Source organism: Haematobia irritans, chromosome 1, assembly GCF_050003625.1.
Source record: "Haematobia irritans isolate KBUSLIRL chromosome 1, ASM5000362v1, whole genome shotgun sequence".
NCBI lineage: Eukaryota > Metazoa > Arthropoda > Insecta > Diptera > Muscidae > Haematobia > Haematobia irritans.
In genome coordinates this window covers 696,744-720,704 of record NC_134397.1, presented here as the reverse complement: position 1 = coordinate 720,704, position 23,961 = coordinate 696,744, and the positions used below count along the sequence as shown (strand labels likewise).

General features: G+C 35.0%; 2 protein-coding genes across 2 annotated transcripts; one reads left to right on the top strand and one right to left on the bottom strand.

The window, feature by feature from the left end:
• Positions 1-1,328: 1,328 nt before the first annotated feature.
• Positions 1,329-1,918, top strand: LOC142236993 (uncharacterized). The gene has a single exon (XM_075308282.1). It carries the CDS (start codon positions 1,384-1,386, stop codon positions 1,852-1,854), a length of 471 nt encoding a protein of 156 aa, XP_075164397.1. The 5' UTR covers positions 1,329-1,383; the 3' UTR covers positions 1,855-1,918.
• A 15,059-nt stretch (positions 1,919-16,977) lies between these two features.
• p (WD40 repeat domain-containing protein pink) lies at positions 16,978-22,556 on the bottom strand. Its single transcript, XM_075288705.1, has 4 exons — positions 22,340-22,556; positions 21,909-22,265; positions 19,322-19,468; positions 16,978-19,253 (listed from the first exon to the last, which is right to left on the bottom strand). The coding sequence occupies exons 1-4, from the start codon at positions 22,415-22,417 to the stop codon at positions 17,298-17,300; spliced, it is 2,538 nt and encodes an 845-aa protein (XP_075144820.1). The 5' UTR covers positions 22,418-22,556; the 3' UTR covers positions 16,978-17,297.
• Between the last annotated feature and the right edge of the window lie 1,405 nt (positions 22,557-23,961).

Sequence of the window (23,961 nt, the reverse complement as noted above, 5' to 3'; positions counted from 1 at the left end):
AATTATCACCGCTTACAAAAAATGCCAAACTTGCCACTAACGAGGCAAATAGAGACGTAGGTCAAATACATATGAAATACCCGACATCGCCAAATATGGCAGTGCCTATACGACTCTTAAGTGACGAATCTTATAAATTTCAACGCAAACCCTATTTTTCGTTAACAACTTTCAAATGTGCTGATGGCTACTAACAGCTTCGGGATAGCGTGTCATACAGTGATATCTACCTGACTTATGGTCAATTTCTTTCAATGTCAAGTTATTATTTATGGTGTCGATAAACGAGCTGATCACTCGGTTGCTAAAAACCAAAGTGGTTCAACTTCGTCACCCGTTCCATTTTGTCTTCAAAAAGTTACCAAAAATTTCAAATTTGACTTGTTACACTACCAAAGTGATGAATCTTATAAAGTATAACGCACAGCCTATTTTTCATTAGACACTTTCAAATATGTCGCCGGCTACTAAATAGCTTAGGTGTAGCGTACTATACAGGGCCTATTTCTACACTGAAAAAAATATTGTCGTGAGGTCAAAGATTTCATGTCTTTAAAATACGAATGCAAATTTTGCTTAGTATAGAAGACGCATTTCTCTAATATAAAGTTTTTTTTCCTTGTCCAAAAGTCGATAAACTTTTCAATGAAGTCCTTATAATTAAGTGATTTCACTTAAAAATGGGTATCATAACATGAAAGAAAAAATGTTTGGGCTAAGGTCAATTTGACTTTAATAATTCAGAAAAATTCTTTAAATTTAATGAAATTTTCTTTAAATTTGTTGTCTGTTTGCTTCTTGACTACAAAGCAAAAAATCGTTCAAATGTAAGACATGTTTTTCGACACTTTATTTTAAAGACGTTTTTTACTTGAAACATAGCATAATTTCTACTAGAAGTCGGGTCTCAATTTGGAAAATAAAGTTGTCGTTAACTCGTTTTTAAAGGACTTTGATAGCATATGAAGATAAAAAGCTGAAAAAACGGAAACTTAAAATTTGCTTCCTAGAAGCAAGTACACAAAACCTAAATTTAAAAGAGAATTGTGTCTTAAAAGTATCCTTACTTGTATTCTCCGCTTCTTTGGCTCGGAATCAATACCAAAATTTTTAAAGTAAAGTCAAAATCTTTGGAACCGGGGATGCTTTTTTTTTCAGTGTAGTTATTATTTATCTCATCTATAGAAGAGCTGATCACATCAAAAAATCAAAAATTGGACCAACTTTGTATATAACTACAAAAATTTGGTTATACTTTTTCACTTGTTCCATTTTATGTTCAAAGCGTTACCAAAAATTTCAAATTTGACTTACTAAACTAGCAATATTGAAGGGAAATCACAATCACAATTCTGAACATAAAACTTCGTTTCATTAGACAAAATGTCGAAGAATTTTGTGGCCAGGGAAGAGGCCATCAATCAACTTTATGCCTCCATTAAAACAAAATTTCAACAAGATGGTGTTCTCGAAGAAGTCCGTTGCCTGTTGCAAGCCAAAATGGTGGCCATGATGCAGGGCAGCAGCGATATCAAAACATTGGTGCAAATGCCTTCACCTTCAGCTGATGGTCATTCCATCACCCTATGCATCACCCTATTACATCAACTAATTATGGAATATTTCCAATGGCATGGATTACATTATTCGGCTCAAATGTTCTCCCAGGAAAGTGGTTGTGAAAATGTTAGACCTTTGCGTGAATCACTTGAGGCGATTTTGGGTAACTTTGAAAATAAGTCAGTGCCAATTTTGCTGCAGCTCGTTGCAAATCGAATGGAAAATCACAACCCAAACCTCATCCTCCCCCACCACTTGGACAACAGAATAGATAGTGAGAATAATAAGCAGTAACTGTCGGTTTGAAGTACAACCAGCATTGTTTCCGATTAATAAATTCCATTGAAATCGATCCGTATATGATGAGTAGTTGGCGTTTCTAGTGACTACCATGGGCAAGCATATGGTATGGATTAGAGTCCGCACAGACAGTCAAATGTCTGAGTAATTACGTATTTCCTAACCCAAGGCACCCATACAACCCACAAATTGACATGGCTAATTACGATGCCACGATGCCCCAACCACTGCCACCGTCATCAACATATGACCAGAATGCATCAATAAGTCGTGCCAACATGCATGGCTACATTCCTATGTAAGGATACGGCAGGTGGATGAGATTGTGTGTGTGGGTGTGTGTGTTTGATGGTGTGTGAAGGATTTCTACGTTATGTTTGTTCTTGCTTAACCATCCGGTTTCCGTTGTCATTCATGCAACCGGTATTGATTTCAGGCATAATTGCACAGCTCCGTAATTGCCACGACGAAACATGCTTTGAATTGCTAATGGTCTCGATGGAGCAGTTATTATATCATTACACTCGGTCATAATCTCTGCTTAAGCATATGCTTATCTGGCTCCGGTTTCCCAGTAGCCACCACACACACACACTCGCCCTATCCCGAAGTGCACTCATGGAAAATGTATACACGCATACCCATCAACCTATGACCATACGTAAATCATATTGCGATGGAGATTTATTTACGTGAACAAGCGGAGTGCGGATGGACTGATAGTCACAGGTGTTGTGGGAGGAAAGATGTTGGTATACATGTGTAGATGGGGGATAATTATATGCATCAATGACACCATGATTTATTGGCATCCAAATACGAGATTAACTTGGCCATGGTCACCATAAGAAGCTTTAAATGCAAATTCATTGGCCAAATTTGCACAAATGTCCATATCCTGCGCACAAACACTAACGAATGCAGACTCCTTGGGACAACAAAAGACATGTCAGTTGTCATAATGAAAAACAGTGTATTGAGACTTCGCTATACGGTTTTACATAAAGAAACCGGTGACCGGTCCATGAGCTAAACATGGAATCGGGCAGCACTGAATAGTCTTAGTGAGCATGAAATAACGGGTTGTCACTATATCTTAACTACTCCTCCACTAGCCGCCACTAGTATGAATTGAGCATAAACAATCTGAAAGAGAGCGACTCAATACTTCACGAACAAAAAAGACTGTTTTTCATATGTTTGGGTGTAAAAATTATAGGTTTGGAACTCAAACTTTTTTACACAATATTTTTAAGTGCAAGCATATAATGTTCATAAACTAGCATAACATGTTTTGGACATATATGTTAATATGTTAGAACATATTATGTTTGGGACATAAAATGTTTGTAAATATAATATGCTTAGATGGAAACATATATTAATTTGGAAATAGCCTATAAACATATATGAGACCTAGAGTATATGCTGCAAGTAAAATAATGGAAGTAACCAATTGGCGCCTTAAAAATATATCCACACAAAGAAAATTTCATTAAAATTTGTTACTACCAGTGTATGCCCCAAGGTGAAACATAATATGTTTGAACAATACAAACAATATTTTGTTTGGACCAATCCTGAAAATATATATGCTTGAAGCAAAATGTGTTTGGGGTATATGTTACAGAAGCGATTTTTTGAGGGTGTAGTTAGTTCTCCTGTTTCTGGCGGCTTTCAGGATACTTGGTTCATCGCAGTAATATATTTAAGTGCAAGCATATAATGTTCATAAACTAGCATAACATGTTTGGGACATATATGTTAATATGTTAGAACATAGTATGTTTGGGACATAAAATGTTTGTAAATATAATATGCTTAGATGCAAACATATATTAATTTGGAAATAGCCTATAAACATATATGTGTTTAGAATGAGAGACCTAGAGTGTATGCTGCAAGTAAAATAATGGAAGTAACCAATTGGCTCCTTAAAAATATATCCACACAAAGAAAATGTCATTAACATCTTTTACTACCAGTGTATGCACTAAGGTGAAACATAATATGTTTGAACAATACAAACAATATTTTGTTTGGACCAATCCTGAAAATATATATGCTTGAAGCAAAATGATGTTTGGGGTTACAGAAGCGATTTTTTTTTTGAGGGTGTAGTTAGTTCTCCTGTTTCTGGCGGCTTTCAGGATACTTGGTTCATCGCAGTATCCAGTAGAGGTCTGCATCGAATAACTTTTTACTACATGTATAAAATTCGCTATCGAATATAGTACATACACTCTCTTCTCTCAGAGAGCAAGCAGTAAAGTGAAGAGCACTCTTGCTTATCAAATACCAACAATAACCAGTAAGGAAAGTCTAAAGTCGGGCGGGGCCGACTATATTATACCCTGCACCACTTTGTAGATCTAAATTTTCGATACCATATCACATCCGTCAAATGTGTTGGGGGCTATATAGAAAGATTTGTCCCAAATACATACATTTAAATATCACTCGATCTGGAAGAATTTGATAGACTTCTACAAAATCTATAGACTCAAAATTTAAGTCGGCTAATGCACTAGGGTGGAACACAATGTTAGTAAAAAAACATGGGAAACGTTTAAATCTGAAGCAATTTTAAGGAAACTTCGAAAAAGTTTATTTATGATTTATCGCTCGATATATATGTATTAGAAGTTTAGGAAAATTAGAGTCATTTTTACAACTTTTCGACTAAGCAGTGGTGATTTTACAAGGAAAATGTTGGTATTTTGACCATTTTTGTCGAAATCAGAAAAACACATATGGGAGCTATATCTAAATCTGAACCGATTTCAACCAAATTTGGCACGCATAGCTACAATGCTAATTATACTGCCTGTGCAAAATTTCAACTAAATCGGAGTTAAAAATTGGCCTCTGTGGTCATATGAGTGTAAATCGGGCGAAAGCTTTATATGGGAGATATATCCAAATCTGAACCGATTTCAAGCAAATTTGGCACGCATAGTTACAACGCTAATTCTACTCCCTATGCAAAATTTCAACTAAATCGGAGCAAAAAATTGGCCTCTGTGGGCAAATGAGTGTAAATCGGGCGAAAGCTATATATGGGAGCTATATCTAAATCTGAACCGATTTTGCTGATATTTTGCAAGTTTTTCGAGACTCATAAAATATTCGGATGTACGGAATTTGAGGAAGATCGGTTGATATACACGCCAATTATGACCACATCGGTGAAAAATATATATGGCAGCTATATCTAAATCTGAACCGATTTTTTCCAAAATCAATAGGGATCGTCTTTGAGCCGAAACAGGACCCTATACCAAATTTTAGGACAATCGGACTAAAACTGCGAGCTGTACTTTGCACACAAAAATACATCAACAGACAGACAGACAGACGGACAGACAGACAGACGGACATCGCTAAATCGACTCAGAATTTAATTCTAAGCCGATCCGTATACTAAAAGGTTGGTCTATGATTACTCCTTCTTGGCGTTACATACAAATGCACAAACTTATTATACCCTCTACCACAGTAGTGGTGAAGGGTATAAAAATGCAAGTACTTGAGAAACATGTACAACATACATTCTGTCCATTTCACGTGGTACCACAAGTATTTCTCAGTTATGTTCGAAGCAAAACTTTCAATTGTTATTTATCATAGATATGTGTGTATGTCACATCTTTCATATCGATGTCTACATTCCAAAGTGCGCTAAGTCTAAAAAGGGAATTTTACAGGAAACAAGAAACAAGTTTTGTTTTTTGAAATTTCTCAAAACCCGTATTAGATAGAAATTCCCTTATTTTCGGTCTTAAATCATATTTTTTATAATTTTTTTTTTTAGTATTTACGAACTCAAAATAGTGATAATAGAACATTGCCAAAAATGGTTTAGACCCCTTTAGACCGAACAAAGCTTTTTGCCCTTTTTGGATTGGACATTTTTTAAAACTTTAGACACAGGCTAAGTACAATATTAACCATAACTTTTGATAGAAATGTCCAATAAATTCGAACTTTTGACAGGATGCAATTCACATCAATCAGAATAAAGAACAGCGAACTCCATCAAAACATGCTTAGTCGACTTAGCGTACTCTGGAATGAGGGCATCGATATATATATGCCACACACTTAGCTTAACGTTATCCGTTTTGTATAACAAATCGAAAGCATATATAATGGAAAGTAAGTGTACTTTGTATTTCTCAAACTGCAAGTTGTACATGTAGTACTCCACGTAATTTTGTTCTCGCAACATCACCCTGAGTGCACTCCAATAAGAGCGTAAGAGAAATATGTATTCGTTGGTAGTGAAAACATCAGAGTAACAACAAGAAGTTACTCGTAGCTTTTGGTGTTATCAAAATGTGTACCAATTTTTTTGCGACTCTCTCAAATAGATGTACTCATGTAGCAAGTACACGTGTACTCTGCATATACAAATGGAATTGTATAGAACTCTAGTATCCAGTCGATTCCTAGATATTTTTGGTCCATGTTATTTCACATCTCGCTGCCCTGCAATTGTGGTTCGTATGATAGCATGGAAGAGTTTGTATTTTCTATTTCGCATTAGGTATTTTTTGGGAATCTAAAAGTGATCTTTGATTTGATTAAAAACTTTATTTAATCAATACATTTTTTGCTCTAACATTTTTTAAAACTCAAAATTTTAATTCGAAAAATGTTGGCCATATTTTTTTCTGCGCTTTATCTGCAGACAATGGCTTAAATATTGCATAACATAGCACATTAAGGAAAACGCATCTGTACGTCACAACTCATGAAGCTGTAAGGAATGAATAAGTTTAATGTCTGCAATGATATTAATTTGAAATTTGCGATATCCTTCTTAACCTTTCGTAAAATTTATCGCTTTAGCGAGAATGACAATGTCAATATTTGATTCGACCTACTTAACGACAATGGAAACATCTGTTTGACTGCCCCGAAATGAATCTGCACTTAATAATCAATGTTGATAGTTGATGAAATCCTGGAACAGGTGAACAAAGCCAAAGTAAATGTTTGTAAATGTACAAATGGAAACTCAGATTTCACATACACACAAAGAATACATTTGCAACTCATTTCACGGAATTTTTAATTCATTGAAGGCGTTTTTTAATGTGAAGACGTTCATTTACATATATATTATACTTGCCATGAATCCATCATAAATTACTTATTCAAAGTGATCTAAATATAGATATTTTAATTTATATTTTGAATGAGAAAAATTTCGCAATATAAGTGGAAGACTATTCCAATATCTAGACACCCGTACCGAAAAAGACTTTTCAAAAATAGCCGATGATATTCTTGGCATTATAATAATAGGATTCCAAGTTGATCGAGAGAAACAAAACAACTGGGCAATTTCAAAGGGCTCTTGAGCAATAATTATATCATGCAACATTAACAAATCTTTTATAACGAAATAGTTTTCAAACCCGCAATGAATAAATTCCTTAGCATCGTAATGTGGATCATACTTTAGACGATATCTCAGAAATGTGATATTCGAATTTTAGTTGTTTATCAATCGTAACACCCAAGCATTTTAAAGTATCCACAAACTCAACTGCAATCCCATCGAAGCGAATATCAAATTTACTTGAAACGTATCTGCCATATAGTTTCTGAGATACAATGAAATATAGCTTTAACAGTTTGGCACAATTGTTTGAGATAGTGTATATGTTGGGTTTCAGGCTCACTTTGACTATTCAGTCCTCAAGCGCAATATTAATAAAGTTTGTAGGATGATACGAAACGCTCTAAAATTTTTCAATTTTTTCGCTAGATGAATTACATTGAAATAGTAAAATAATAAAACAAATATAAATAATTAACAAATTTAATATATACTCGTTCAATGCAACAGTCATTTTACTACTGCGTTATTTTTTATATATTTGCGCCACATATGTTTGATTGTTGCCTTCTAGAACACACGATGTTGACAATATTTCCTGACATTTCTATTACATGCACTGCAGTGTTGAAAATCCGTAAAGGCCCTTTCCTTTGACAAAAAAAAACTCTTTGCAAGTAATACGCTTGCCATAAACTCATGAAACTATGAGACAGTGGAATTAATGTACATTTACACTACAAAAATGACTAAAGCGTAAACTATACCAACCATACTTAAAATTTGTGTACCGAGGCTTTATTCTTATTGTTCCTGTTTCTATTGAGTTTCCCAGATCCACGGCAAATGGTGTGCTTTTTATATCCGCTTTACTTCTTCCCGCATTTTAATTACGTTCGTTGTCCTTTGTAATGTTAGGTGACGATGTAATAATATTGCTAATTAAATTGTTTAACTAAATTTGAATTATTACACTCCATTAGAGGATTTTCCAATTCGGAAAGTTCACACGTGTTTACCCAAGTACATAGATGGAATTAATTATTATAGAAACAAATGCTAAGGAATATTTTCTGAGTCATTGAGGCCAATCTAAAGCTATCATATTTTTTTATACTTCTTCCACTTAGGAGATCCTTTGTTAATGAACTAAACATGGAATCGGGCAGCACTCAGTGACAAGAGAAAAGTTCACCGCTGTGGTATCAGTGAGCCTGAAATAATAATTTTATTTCGTATCAATGTCTTCTTTTACCCTCACCAGTCTCAGTTTATGTTTTATTGAGAAAAATGCATTAGTTTCTGATTTAGTTCAATTTTATTGGTGTTTTCTTTTTTTCTTTTTTTCACTGCTCAATGAAATTTTGCTGATGACATTAGAAAATTTTAATATTCGCCCCGTCGTAGCAAATACTTGTCAATGATGTATGTTATATGTGCTGAATATCACCAAGAGTTGATTTAGGGCTGTTCCCTGTTTTATTTTCTCTACCATTTTGTTTTTTAGTAGGAATCGCCACATATCCATAAATATTAAGCTTCTATTTTGTTTGGAACCTCTTCGTTAATAATTGAAAATCTACTCAAATTTTAATTTAAAATTCTTGTAGGGTTTTTCTGGGGCACAATACTGCTTTCTGAGCAATTCACATGTTAATGCTTATGAATCAGCCAGGACATAAATAATTTTCAGGTGGGAAAGAAAAATCGCTTTTTAGACAGTCTCTTGCCATCAAATACACGCAATCCTTTGCTATGTGAAGGCATACAAAAGCACACAAAAAGCTGTTTATTTCTCACTAAGAATAATATAACCACCAAATAAGTGGGTTGAGATAATTTATGAATCTTGGTTGCCACACTGAAGACAATCTTAAGGCGGATAAGCCAAAACTCAACATACGGTAGTAGGATACAACTTGTTACGCGCACCCACAAACACAAGCACATCTATCCATACCAGCCATATCAATTCTAAATATATTCTTCCTAATTTCCCTATGTGGAGTCAACGAAAAATATTTTCAATTAAAATTTTAATAGAAAGCAAAAATCTACCACGGCCGCCTCATCCGTCCTATCGGAGAATACAAATTTTGCCAGATATCCTGGCAAGGAACAATTTTTTGCCAGCAAAACCAAGCACACTTTACTCTCATACACAAACCGCTAATAACTTAAGAAAAACTTAATGCCTCACAAGGCTCCTTTCAACTGCAGACCCCAAGTCATATAAAACCCAAACGTGCTCAAATACCCGTATACCATCCACCCATAGCACTCCTACGGAAGATTTGTGGTTTAATTATTTGTTAAAGCAATAGTGGTGTTGTGTGGCACACTGACTGACTGATAGGAAGACAGCCAGGACAACCGACAGCAGCGGGAGTAGTTTCTTCTTTGTTCGAGTTTGCCTCTATCCCAATGGTTCTAGGAATATAGCAAAATAATATGCTAGGGTAATTTCGCTAAAAAGTCATAGAGTATTAATTTCCAAAATTACAAAGTGGAAAACATTTTTATACACGTTAGTGATAGGTATGAACTTTTTCGGTCAGCGATATAAATCAATATGGGTATAACATTATTTAATAGCTCTTAAAGCAAATTCCATGATAACTACTGTTTTCATTAAGGGGATGTACTGAAACAAAAACAGATTACGATATTCCAAATTTAAGAAATCAATGATGTGTTAGGGATACACAATAGTCGAAGCCTTCCAATTTAATTAATCAACTTTGCAATACCAAAAATTATTTGTTCTTCTTTAGAATTTTATTTCATAAACTTAAAATTTTAAATTTTGTATTAGCAGAAAATTATCACTACTAATTTAGATTGTGCCATAAGTTAAAAATTTTTTTAAGGATATTGATTTAATAGCTCGATAATTTACGAGCACTCTCGTGAAGCATTTCGAAAATCGTAACCTGCCTTAGTAGCACCAAAATTATTCTTCTGAACTTATTGTTTATTTCATATGCATAACCTTTATGTTACTTTATGTTATGTTAGTTACTACCATACGTTAATGCGTCCGAAGATTGAAGAGTTGAATATGATCTTTAAAAGCAACAACTTGATTAGAGTGCTTCAAAGTGAAAATATCAAGCCTTCCATCAACGGACGCATGAACGCATTGTATATAACTCAACCTTAATACAGAAATTACAGAATAAATACAAATGGAATAGACTATATCATCATATTTATATCATTCAAAATACCAAGAATATACACAGAAAAAGTGTCTCGTAAATTTAAGAAGATATTTACAATAATTTATTACAAGAATTATCCAGAATTTTAGTTCATTTTTCGTATCTTCAACGAAAATTAACTTCTCGAAAGGATATTTTACAAATTTTAAGTAGCAATCGTTTAGTTCATGGCCTACAAAATACGATGGAAATTTCCTTAAAAATTTTCTTAATTGGTAGTTAAAAATTCTTTTGTCATACTATAAAACTACTTGTGAAATGTAAAGTACTTTCTAAATAATAAGTGCAACTAACTATAAGATTTTTTTGTATGAGAAAATATTTTTTTACGAAAAATGAACTTGAAAGCGGATAGCAATTTCTTACTGGCAATTCCTATAGTTGACAGTTGGAAAAATATTTCTCAATGTAGGTTAGTTTAGGTTAGGTGGCAGCCCGATGTATTAGGCTAAAATAGAAACAAAATAAAGATGGCGACGGAGAGAAATAAAGAAGATATCAATGTAGCACTGTGATAGAATCAAATGAGGAAAAATTGTGCTCTGCTTCAGAAACATATTTTTTATGTGGATAAATGAGCAAAATTGAAACTTTGAAATGTTTAAGTCTAGGTTAGGTTAGGTTAGGTTATGTGGCAGTCCGATGTATCAGGCTCACTTTGACTATTCAGTCCATTGTGATACCACAGTGGTGAACTTCTCTCTTATCACTGAGTGCTGCCCGATTCCATGTTAAGCTCAATGACAAGGGACCTCCTTTTTATAGCCGAGTCCGAACGGCGTTCCACATTCCAGTGAAACCACTTAGAGAAGCTTTGAAACCCTCAGAAATACTTTTTGGTGTTCGGTCGAAACAGGAATCGAACCTATGAGCTTGTGTATACAAGGTGGGCATGCTAACGGTGGCTCCCAACCTTAAAAAGATATGCTTAGGGTGAAACATAATATGTTTGTACAGCACAAACATTTTTTTGTTTGCACAAATTCTAAAAAAATATATGCTTGAAACAGAATATGTTTGGGAGTATATGTTACAGATGCGATTTTTTTGTGAGGGTGAAATAGCAAAAAAATTTGCTGCTTTAGCAGATTTTTCTGAAAGATATGTGTATGAAACATGACAATTTTTATAGAAAGGCATTAAAAACATAGGTCGGTGGAATATAGGCAATATTCACACAAATGTCGACATCATATTCCCCTATATATACGGAAAGCGACTTTACCAGCTAACGGAGATCTATGAAAATATCACTAAACCTCATTTTCATGACGCTCAGTTAGTGCAACGTTACCTAACGAACTTTTAAAGCGTACTAGGCTTGAAGTTAATCATAGAGAGGATATTTGCAATTTACTTTCTATTAACTGGCAGTTAAAGCCCAACGGAACTACATGAACACTTTATTAAACCTTTATGTCTCTACTTATGTAATAATGACGAAGTTTAATCAATTCCTATTCACTTTAAACAGCTTATTAAAAATCTGGACAAAATAAGCAGTAATGAAAAACGACGCAACGTTCAGAAGCCGTACGAATCACCCATACATCAATATATACATTTTTAAAGATTTTGTCGTCCTTAAATGTTTTACTTAGGATCTATGGTACAAAGAAAACCAAAGATTTTTCTGTACTAATGTGATCGAAACTACATCTCCCTGTATATATTGGTCTCAAGTGTGGCGTTCACCAATACTGCGAGCATTCTATGGAGCTATGCACCAAAACTTAAAACTGAAAATCAATTTCCCATGTACATACGAATCCTACCTGTATATGATTAGGTTTGCACAAAGATACTCAGTGGTGGGAAACCGCAAATTCTACAGATAATATCATTGTATTGGACAAAAATAACAACTTTTACATTTTATTAAATATCTCGAAATCCCATTGTTGTGGTTATCCAACAAACCAAACCAGTCCAGCCTGCCAAGGAACAACACAAATTAAACCAAATAGAAAATTTTGTTGTACCGGACAATGGAAGCAAACTATGCACATTTATCAAATGGCTCAAACAAAAGTAGAAGGCATATTTAATAGTGGGGTGAGGATGGTGTAAAGAATTTTCCAATATCCATGAACATTGCAAATCTATTCCATATATTATGGTAAGAACATTGGATGCAATGGCATAAAAAGCAAAGTGACATTTTCCAAGAAATATCTAAATTTAAACTTGTCCATTAAAACGCTCAATTACCAACTAGAGAATGTCTCGCGGGCCTATCTAGTACAAGACAAGTGGTTCTTCAGACTTTCAATAAAGATTGTTCTTATTTACAATATAAAAAACTATTCCTTAGGTTGATTTTGTAAAATATGCTATGAAATGATTGGAACTATTGTTCTCAGACATTATTGATAATGTGTTTCCACTAAATTGACCTTTGTGGCCGGATTATAATACTCCGGTTTATACTTTACCTAATGATAAACTGAAAGAAGCTGTGTTATCGACAAAGCAATAGAAACCTGCTATACTAGCATTGCTATTACTATTTTCACAATAAAGTGAACTCAACTAAGTAAGGAAAGTAATGTGAACTTAGGTTAGGTGGCAGTCCGATGTATCAGGCTTACTTAGACTATTCAGTCCATTGTGATACCACATTGGTGAACTTCTCTCATATCACTGAGTGCTGCCCGATTCCATGTTAAGCTCAATGACAAGGGACCTCCTTTTTACAGCCGAGGCCGAACGGCGTTCCACATTGCAGTGAAACCACTTAGAGAAGCTTTGAAACCCTCAGAAATGTCACCAGCATTACTGAGGTGGGATAATCCACCGCTGAAAAAACTTTTTGGTGTTCGGTCGAAGCAGGAATCGAACCCACGACCTTGTGTGTGCAAGGCGGGAATGCTAACCATTGCACCACGGTGGCGCTGTGAACTTGATACCGTCCTTAAATATTGGTTGAAACTTCATCACTATCAAGGAGAGACTTCTCTTATACACTCATAGAAAAAAGTCTCCTAAAAACAGCAGTCGATGTCTGCTGTTACATTTTTGTACTTCAGGGTCTAACGAACAACAAATTATACAATTTTTAGGTTATAAGTTTTTCCCCAAAAAATATTTAAGAACCAAATGTAGTTTTTGGTATATTTTTGCACTGTAATATACTTACAAACTTCTAAATGCGTTCAGCAAACATTTTGTTTGCTGTTATGTCTCAATTTCATATATATTCAGTGTTTTGGGTAAATACTATAGATATTTTTAATTGTGTTACGATAGCCCCTAAATTGGCATTTTTATTCGTTTCAGCCAAACTAAAACATGTTTTAGTGTAATCGAGCTTTAAAAAAAAGCAGACAATATTTGCTATTTCACCAAACAGTGACCGCCTTCCCTTTCCATTTCAGCAGACTTTTTGCTGTTTTTACTAACAAATTTCTTTGGGTGTATCAATGAACACAGTCTATGTTCAAATCAATCATAAAAAACCTCTTTAAAGTCAAGTCCGAGAGATATGTCTCAAAGAGTTAAAAAAGCAAGCAATGCCTTCGTACAAAAAAAAAAACAATGCCTTGGATAGTGCCAACCACCTGTCAAGCAATTTTTATCAGCTATGTATCATTTTAGCCTTTGCTACTTCTCCTTCTTTATTTTTGGTTACTATGGTGAGATGGCGGTAAGTGAGGTAACCAAAACAAAACAAATGGCAAGGAAACAATGATCTTCTGTTTGGATTTCAAACATTTTATTAGTAAACAAAAAATATGGGAGTATGTAAAGCACAGTAGACGGTCGACCACCGGCATTAATTTAACATTGATATGTCCGTTAAATCATCGCTTCAAAGCCGAAAATCCTCAAGCAATGGATGTCCAGGATGCCAAAATCGAGATACAGATAAAAGTTCATTTATAAAATTAAGAAAACACACACCATCCAGGGGCTTAGGCCACTCGACATCAAATTTGAAAAATTTCGACAGACGCAATTCCAGTAGTTCCACCCAATCGACAGCAGTCCCATCCTCGAGCAACTATGTGCCTATAAGACAATTATTAACTCACCATGACATGAGCACTTTACCATTTGGCGGTACTTTTCAATTCACCGAACAGAGATGCACTTATGAACGTATGGCTAAACAACAACAACGATTATATTCACCCACTGAATCTCTTTTGAAAAGCGACATTGACCAGATGAATTGCCCACCTAATAAAAACCGAAATATCAATGAGACGCTATCATCGAACTCAAATGAAGAAAGCAACAAAATTAGCTCTCACTTCTTATCTCTCAGAGAATTCCGTCTCAACAACCGCCAAGAATGCTTCGGTGACGGCCAGCATCTAGTTGAAGAGGAGAAACCACTAAGTAGGGACAATTGTACCACAAGAAATGCATCCAATGATAACTTGTTGTGGGTACTAAACAAACATGTATCCTCCACCACACCACCATATGCCCTGATGCAGAACCTACTAAGAACCGAATTAGCCAAAGATTTTACTAATCGTCGTAAGCAAATGGAATACAGGAGTAAAGGTCTAAATAAAAGTTTCGCCCTAAGCTATCAACCGATGTACAATTAACGATAACCCCACACCATATAGGATGTAGAAATTTCGGGAGTGTTCCAAGGATAGCTGGTATAACAATTATTTGCCTTTATTTAAGCTAGTTCATACTTAATACTAGCATCTTTGTTTTTTGAAATTAGAAATAAACAATTCTCAGTAACTTTCAAAGCAAACAACTATTATTTTACCTATAAAGTTAGTATTTATTTATCGATTTTACATCTTTACTTGAATGATTTTCTGAATCCTTGAGGTACAGTTCTGAAATTCAATTACCCAGATCATCATATATTCTCGATTCATTCAATTGCATTATAACCGTTTACTAATAAAGAAAATTTTGTTCTTATATATCTTCAATTTTCTGTTCGTTTTGTGTAATGCAACATCATAAACAATATGGAAAATTTTGTCACACGTAAAATTCTAGAGTACAGAGGTTTTTGCTAACTTCAAATCGTTTGTATTACTAGTAGTAGTACTAGTACTAATTAGCACGTCATCAACTTTCATCCTATAAAAGACTGTAAACTTTTACATCACTTCCGGGTCCAAAGTGAACATTTCCATTTTTTTCTTTTGGCTACGTTTTTTTTTGCTGGGGTGTTTACCACTTATCGGTCCAATACGAAAAAGTTTTTCAGAGAGGCTGGTGGTTAACAAGTCGCTCAGAGTCAATGATATATCCATGTAAAAGGATCACTCTCACTTATAATAAAGAGGTTTACCAGTTTATCACATAATAAGTCTAAGCCTGTTTCTCATCCCCCGATTATTACTTAACCAGAATTTATATCACCGGTATAGAAACGAATTTTCATGGTAGCCAAAATGGACCTTGAAGTACAAAATTATAAATTCTTTTCGTATCAACCACTGATATATTGCATATCGCACTCGCTTGCGTAAACTATGTCACCCGTATTCACAATCAGCCATTACAATGTTAGGTTTTGACACAACTCTGAATTCAAAACGAATGCAAAAACTTGGGGGAAAAGGTTTTCAAGTATTGGTTGCGTTTATTTTCATATTTTAAAGTTAGTTGAATAAAAGAAGTAACTGTGGGAAAATCGACTTTATATCTCGCGTACTTCTTTATGGAACCCCTTGAATTGGGCCACGGTGGCTCCCGCCTAAAAGTAATATTGGGGAATTCGAAAATTGTTCGCTTTTATAAATGACTAATTCCAATTCAAAAAAAGAGTTTTTTTTTAATGTTATTGTATATTTTCTATGAACTATGATCTAGTTTATCTTTAATTGAAAAACTAAGCCTTTTTCATTTTCATCATGTAATAAATCTCACAAATATCACATGGTGTACGTGCACAGTTTCAGCGGATGGAAAAATACGAAAATAATAACAGCAATGCATAGATGTATATATTTTTATATTTATTTGCTTTTGTTTCAACACTTTATCGTAGGGTATATATAATCTTGTTTAATACATAATTTTTTAGTGTGTAAATACAATTACTTTTTTTGAATAATAAATATTTATACGTATGTGTATAATTGTGTATATATCTCATCATACATTGACCTTAACATACAAAGGAATGTATATGTGTGTAGTCGTAGCTCGTTAAGTTATTAAAGAAAGTCGATTCTTTTTAGAAGAGATAAATCGAGATTGTTATCTTTGTATATTGAAAAAAATAAGAGTCTGTGTTATTTTTATTTTTTAAATGGCTTTATTTTTTTTGTATTGAGAAAAGAACCACTAATACTGACGGCATTAAACCATACATACCCATTGTATTCCGTTCATACCATAGGTGATTTTGTTTTTGCTCTTCACTAAGATCTTTCACAATTGATTTTTGGTTCAGGTTCTCCGTAAAAGTTACGTCAAGAACTAACTAATAATGGTAAAGCATTAATGTAATTGTTGCAATTAGGAATAATTATGTAAATAATTTTAAGATTGAAGCCATATATGCTTAAGCTTCACATGTGCCTTTTAAGATAAGAGAAGGTAAGATGATCATGAATGTATTGCAATTTATTTAACATATGACTGTGAGTGTGTCGCTGAATGAATGCCTATGCAGGATGGCAAATTATTAACTTGGAACTTTTCTGATTAAACATACATAAATGCTAGAGTAAATATATATACTTATTCTTTTTTGGCTGTAAAAGGACTAGGAAACTAGTTCCCGATGAGAACTATACTCTTGAGGGACAAGTGAACACCGTCGGCAACGAAGACTTCTATAGTGATGAATGTCGAAGATGGCCAATAGATCGCCGGAATGTGATGTTGCTATGAAGTTGTTTCAATTGCTTTGGTTGGTGGTGTGGTCAACCTTTCAGGAGACAACGCGAATAAAATTCTCGGTCAATGGCATCGTTTGGTATGTAGTTGGACCATTTGAAAATTAAGGAGAGAATTTCATCGGCTTGCATGAAATCGATTGCAATACCCAAGAAGCAATTCCAAGTGTAGAAAAAGTGTCTATTCACATTCTCAACAGTGGTTACACACTCACAATTGATGCACGTTAAACGGCCCTGATGTAACTCTACGAAATGTTCAAAGCATTTTGACCAGGCCGCTAGTGAGAAATTTTTGCCCATGTCCATTAGCAAATCTGGTTGGCCGTAGTTGAGGATAATGGGTAAAACTTTGTCCATATTGTATTCGGCTAAATAAAGTTTGGCTAGGATATCGAAGAGGGCTGGGACGCGAGTCAACACATCGAAGCATTTGACTTGTTCATTGCGTGACCAGTAGTAGCGCAACAGCACTGAGCCCAGTTCATGAAACACACATGAATTATCGAATCTCAGAGGAAACATGCAGTTGTCACAGCGCACGATGTCTTCGGAGGAATTCAACAAGATGAATCCTTGGGTTATGTAATCTCTAGAAGTGTCATCCATTTCCCATATGAGTTCAGGGTTCAAGTAATGGAAGTACATTTCGTAACAGTGCCGTTTCGCCTGCTCCCGGTCATCACCATGCTCGACCATTACTTCTGCTAACTTTTCCAACAAGGCAATAAGTTCTGGTGCCGAATACTCATCGAAGAGTGAACGGTATCGTTCGACAAAATTCGTATTGCTAAATTTGGAGCTTTTACAAATCAAATATAGGTTGTATATCGTCTTCTCTTCGGCGGTAATGTGTTGGCCTGTCCCAGCGACTTTCGATTTGCCAGCATTGCGAGATGAGTGCGATGTACTTGGTGCCGACGAAGATTTCTTAGAACGACATACAATTTCCTCGTCATTCTCGTACATAGCCTTGATGTCTTTGAAGGGTAAAGATCGTTCGTTGGCTGGTATCAAATCTCTCACAAAGTTCTGTTGCTCCTCGGCAAATATGTTGAACTTGTATTTGATTATGTTCTTGCCAAATTTTCCTGTGACTGTTAGCAAGGCATCCTTGAAGTGTTTTTCGCCTTTTTGGCTCTTAAGATTATCACAGAATGCATTTTCCAATACATAAACACCTTGTGGCGAATTTTCGCCCGAGTTCCTATGGCACGGTGGTGCTCCAGCACCGCCAACACTACTTCTTTCGGCAGTTGAGCCACCAGAGCTATTATTGTCTCCACCACCACTACTTTCGCATTGAGCAATAGCATCAAATATTACCGACAAATCATTAAGCAGCTCATACTGGTGACGTTCCATGAGAAAATTCTTGATCTTGTTCAGCAATCCCAGCTCGTAATCTTCTCTGGCTTTATCAGCAAAATATTTCACATTTCGCCGCATAAGCCATGCACAATCTAGCAGTTTGTTTTGACGGACCAATGCACACGCCTGTGACTGTAAAGTGTGTAGCTGTACCGAATACAGCGAACCCGTTTGGGTAAAAACCACAATATCATCATTGAACACTCGGCAGTCGACTATTCTTTCGAATTGATTGCACCACAATACCACACTGGAATTGCGCACATCGAATATGTAGAGTCCCAAATCGGTGAATGCCACCAAGAAATCTTGCTTTAACCTTTGAATTCTGCCAAATTGTAAATTCTGTGGTTGATAGTCCAGCATTTCATCGTTGCCCTCATTGTCACCGCACACATTATCGTTTTCGCTGTCCTGATCCTTGTGAATCTTAGCAGGAGGACATGCGAGGGCAAATTTAAATTGGTGTGTCTGTAAGACATCACCTTCGAAATCCACTTCCCAGAAACGTGAACCCGGCCGTGCGCAATATATTCGAGAAGGCTGCTGAGTCTCATTGGACGAGATGAAGAAGCATGCTCCATACGAACCATCCCTTGGTTTATTTCCTATCTAAAAGTTCAAGATGTCCTTTTTATACTCCCATCGGGGATATTTATACCAACCTGTTGTGGACTTACCTGCTTGTATTCTTCGTACTCCGTATTACATAGAATGCATTTGGAGCAATTGGATACCAACAGAAGGGACTCAAAGTCATCAATTTGTACAATTGGAGATTCCAAGAACAGTATGGGATGTATGGACATGTTTATGAGGCTGGTGCCCTTTAAACGATGGCAAAGAGTAAAAGGGTCAGTGTAGATGTCGTAAAATTAATGAACAGATAATGAACTAAAAATGCTCTTAATTTGGCTACAAGGGAAACCCCTTTTCATAAAAGTCGGTCTATCATCACAATGGAACGTTATTTGCCGAACGGTTAGTTCGCTGTATTTTTTTTTTGTTTTAGTCAAAACGTCATTGATATTATATTATTGTCCAATCCTCCAATGTTTTAATTTTCTTAACTCTACTCGTACTACTCATATTCTTATATTCTATCTCACACCTTGTTTCGGAAAGTTCATTCATGGTTAGGTTAGGTATAGCGGCAGCCCGATATTTCAGGCTCACTTAGACAGTCCATTGTGATACCACAGTGGTGAACTACTCTCTTAGTACTGAGTGCTGCCCGATACTATGTTAAGCTCTATGACTAGGGACCTTCTTTTTATAGCCGAGTCCGAACGGCGTTCCACATTGCAGTAAAACCACTTAGAGAAGCTTTGAAATCCTTAGAAATGTAACCAGCATTACTGAGGTGAGATAATCCACCGCTGAAAAACTTTTTGGTGTTTGGTCGAAACTGGATTTGAACGCACCATCACGGTGGCTCCATCCATTGTTTATGAAGATTATGGAAATTTCTTCCTTTAAAGCAAAAATGATTCAGTATTTTAATAATGACAATTCGCTTTGCTTTTGCATTCCCATTGATAATATTTCCATATGCGGTGCGTTTAGTTTGTCAGCTATTGAGAATATTGTATTCACATTAGTTTTTATTATTATAATGATTTTTGTTTACATTTTTGTTAATACTTTAGTTTCGCTGTGGTTTACTTGAAGCTATCAATATTTGAATTGAATTTTTAAATAAAAGATACATGAATCCATCTCAGGAGTTGTCGTAAAAACATGTAGATAGTAAAAATGTTTTGTTTTATTTCAACGTTATTTTTTATGACGTAAGAAATATTGGTTAATATGAATATAATTATAGAGTTTTAGAATTTAAAGTCGATAAAAATTCGTGGTTATTTTCGTACCTCGCACTTTATCAACATTTTCCCTCTAATCTACAAGAGCAATAAGGTTTTTTTCCGCACGTTGTTCCATCTCATGAGCTGGTCACCATGTGCCCTTGCCTATTATTGCAGTCCATGAGTATAGCGTGGCTCGATATTCTATCAGCAAGCAAGACAGATGTGTAACATGCTTAGAAATTCTCTGTACTAGGAATAGTCATAAGTGCCAAAAAGTCAACATTTAAAAAAATTGGGAAAGAGCACTCACTATACGACTTTTTTAACACCGGCTCTCTTAGACATTGGTCATAAAAAGGTTTCGTTGGTTACAAAAATAATTTTAGGGGAATTTTCATTAAAACAGATATCCTTGAAGCAAACTCCCTCAATTAATACCAAAAAATATAGAGCACCTTCTCCTTTAAACGTTCATTTAAATGTAGATTAGTCGAATTTGGTAAATATAAAAAGTTGACGTTTAATATTGCCAAATAAACGACTTTAAAGTCTATTACTAAAAAAAAGCAAGTTTCAACACCAAACTCACACCATCGACATTCATCTGGACCATGATGTCTCAATTGTATGCCACCACTTGTTATTTTATATGCTACCACTTTTAGGGACAATGCATTTATTATTTTTCAACTAGCATGGGCGTGGACGTGGAAAGCTCTAATGTCTCACCACAATATTGTATTCATTAACAGATAATTACTCTTCAATAAAGCCGACAAGTTCATGCTCGCATTAGTACTCAGTGAAAACATTTTCCCACTTTGCCTTCCTGCCCGTCTCTTGAATGATTTGTCGCCGATATCCCCCTACAATTTTTTATTTATTATTCGTTTTATGAATTGAAGCCAATTAGTGTCACTTTAGTACTACAATTCTTTCAGGTTGGAAATTGTTGAAGGTCTGGAATTTCCCCTTAAGCTTGCATTGTATTGCATTTCATTTGTTTGTATCTTTAATAGCATCCAAATCGAGAACACATACTGATACAAGTTGTATTGATAGAAAAATTGTCTAGCCAAAACAAATATTGCGAACCACATTATCATGTCACCACAACACATAACGTAGCCATGGTTCCAAATGGTCAGAAATATTGTTGTACATAGTCAGACAATTTTCTTAAAATATTTCATGTAAGGGTGGATTTTTAATTCTGGACTTGCTCGGCCAATAATACCCTTTCGATAATTGGCAAATACTGGTAACACTCAACTAATCTAGCTTAGGGCTGTCAAGGTCAATCTCGGTTTTATCAACAAATGACGTTCCTAACAATCAATACATACTAGTTCATTGTGTGATGGTTTAACAACGATAACCAATAATAAAGAGATGAGTGAAATATGTCAAAAAAAAAAATATGAATTGAAACGAAATCTTTGCAAATACAATAACTTACGATAAAAGTGGTCAGTAGCACCAAATTTACTTGGCCTCTTGTGTCGCCATAATAAAATTGTTTTTCATCCTGCGTCCAATGAATACATGTGATATGCACCGATTGGTCACTGCATAAATTGGTGAAAATAACTTGGGGCACTGATTGTGCTGACAAATTCAGCACATAAACACAAACCACTGAGCGTTGTGTGGAAAAGGCAACGTATTTTTCATTGGCAGATATTGATAGGTGATTCACAGCTCCGTGTTTACTAGGGATGAGATGTAGAAATTTGCCCTCTCGATTAAAGAGGTAAAGCGAACCCGATGATGCTCCCAATACAATGAAATTTTCAGAGATATCGAAACATGTATACTGGAAAGGAAATGATGAACCAATAATAATGTTATGATTATTGAAACTATGACCCACATATTTTCACACCGTACCTTTATTCGATTGTGTTTCAAGGGTTGATGTATAGCCAACGAATAATCGAAAAATTTACTTAGACAGTAGAAATTCATCTTAACAATCCAGGAGATCGATTTTTCAACACTTATATCGTTTAAATTAAAATACCTCCATTATATTTCACAAATTCTGCTTCCCCAATGACAACGGCGACTGAAGAAGAAGAAGTAAACAACAGTACCCCGTCATAAAACACCAACCCTTTGGCGAACAGAAGACTCTGGTAACCACTCATTCTAAATGGTGTTGCCAGCTTGTAGTTTCATCAGTGATACCATTTCCAATCAGAATAACTTCAGTGCTACCAATACCAAAGGTAGAGACAATATTGCAAAAACGACGTACACATTATATACGGTAGTAACATACCTGACAACACGTATGTTACTACGGAGCAGTTTTATTTTCATGTTTTAAGGCCGGTACTCTGTTCGGTTTTCGCGTTGAAACTCCATACAAAACCAAAAAATGCGAAAAACTAGCGAAATTTTTTCCATTTGTGATACTTTGTTCTTTTTCGAGTTGAAAAACTGACGTAAATCGATCAGTCAGTATTTTCATAACATGGCGCCATTTGCAATGTGAATTAAGAAATAATTTATTTATTAAACTGATTTTGGTGAATTTATAATGCAAAAGTGGATCGGATTATTATTTAAAAATGTAATCTTATCGATTGAGAAAACAAAGTATAACATGGAGTTGTATTTCCGTAATAAACTAGCAACCAACATCTAGCCGCTTGTAGAACATAAATAATGTATAAAACATGAAATTTAATCACAAATGTTAACAAAATAAAAGCTTTATTTGGTGAATTATATTTTACAATCGTTTCATTTGTACTGGGCATCGGGATAATAAACACAAAACAAAATGTTAACAAAAGGAGTACAGCAATTGACTTCAACCAACCAAGCATTAGAACTTTAACCAACATGTATAGTACCGGGGTAGCAATGAATGGAATCACAAGAATTAATTGCTATGTCCAAAAAATAAATTTGTAAAGCATTGTAAAATTAGATTTTTTAAATCCAAAGTTATTTGTAAAATAACTTCTGCTTCTTCTTTTTCAATTTAATTATTATGTATGCGTGTATGTGTGTAAATCGAGCCACTAGTTGCCTATGTGTATGTAGTCATTTCGTGACATTTTGCGATGTTGTCAATACATTTCGATGAAATAAACGCGAAAAAGTTCCAAAATGGCTGTTTTTTTCCTTCAAAATATATTATCAACACTATCATTTTTCAACGCGAAACAATGATTGAGTGGAACTTTTTTCGCACCAACAAACAGAGTACCGGCCTTTACGGAGCAGTTTTATTTTCATGTTTTTTTTTTTTTAAATTAATAAGCAGAGTACCATGTTCAGTTTTCAAGCTGAAAACCAGCTTGTTTTCACGGTTACTTTTTTAATTAACTAATTTAGAAATATAAAATTATTTGCAACGAATTCCTTGGATCTTTTCCATCCATTATTTGGCAAGACTCGATCTAAATAAAGGGTGATTCTTTTGAGGTTAGGATTTTCATGCATTAGTATTTGACAGATCACGTGGGATTTCAGACATGGTGTCAAAGAGAAAGATG

Bases quoted from the DNA above. Each gene is read 5' to 3' on its own strand.
- LOC142236993 (XM_075308282.1), top strand. From the start codon at position 1,384: ATGTCGAAGAATTTTGTGGCCAGGGAAGAGGCCATCAATCAACTTTAT.
- p (XM_075288705.1), bottom strand. From the start codon at position 22,417: ATGAATTTCTACTGTCTAAGTAAATTTTTCGATTATTCGTTGGCTATA. The intron at 22,266-22,339 runs GTACGGTGTGAA...TTTCCTTTCCAG, and splicing joins TGAAACACAATCGAATAAAG to TATACATGTTTCGATATCTC. The intron at 19,254-19,321 runs GTAAGTCCACAA...TTGAACTTTTAG, and splicing joins AGTACGAAGAATACAAGCAG to ATAGGAAATAAACCAAGGGA.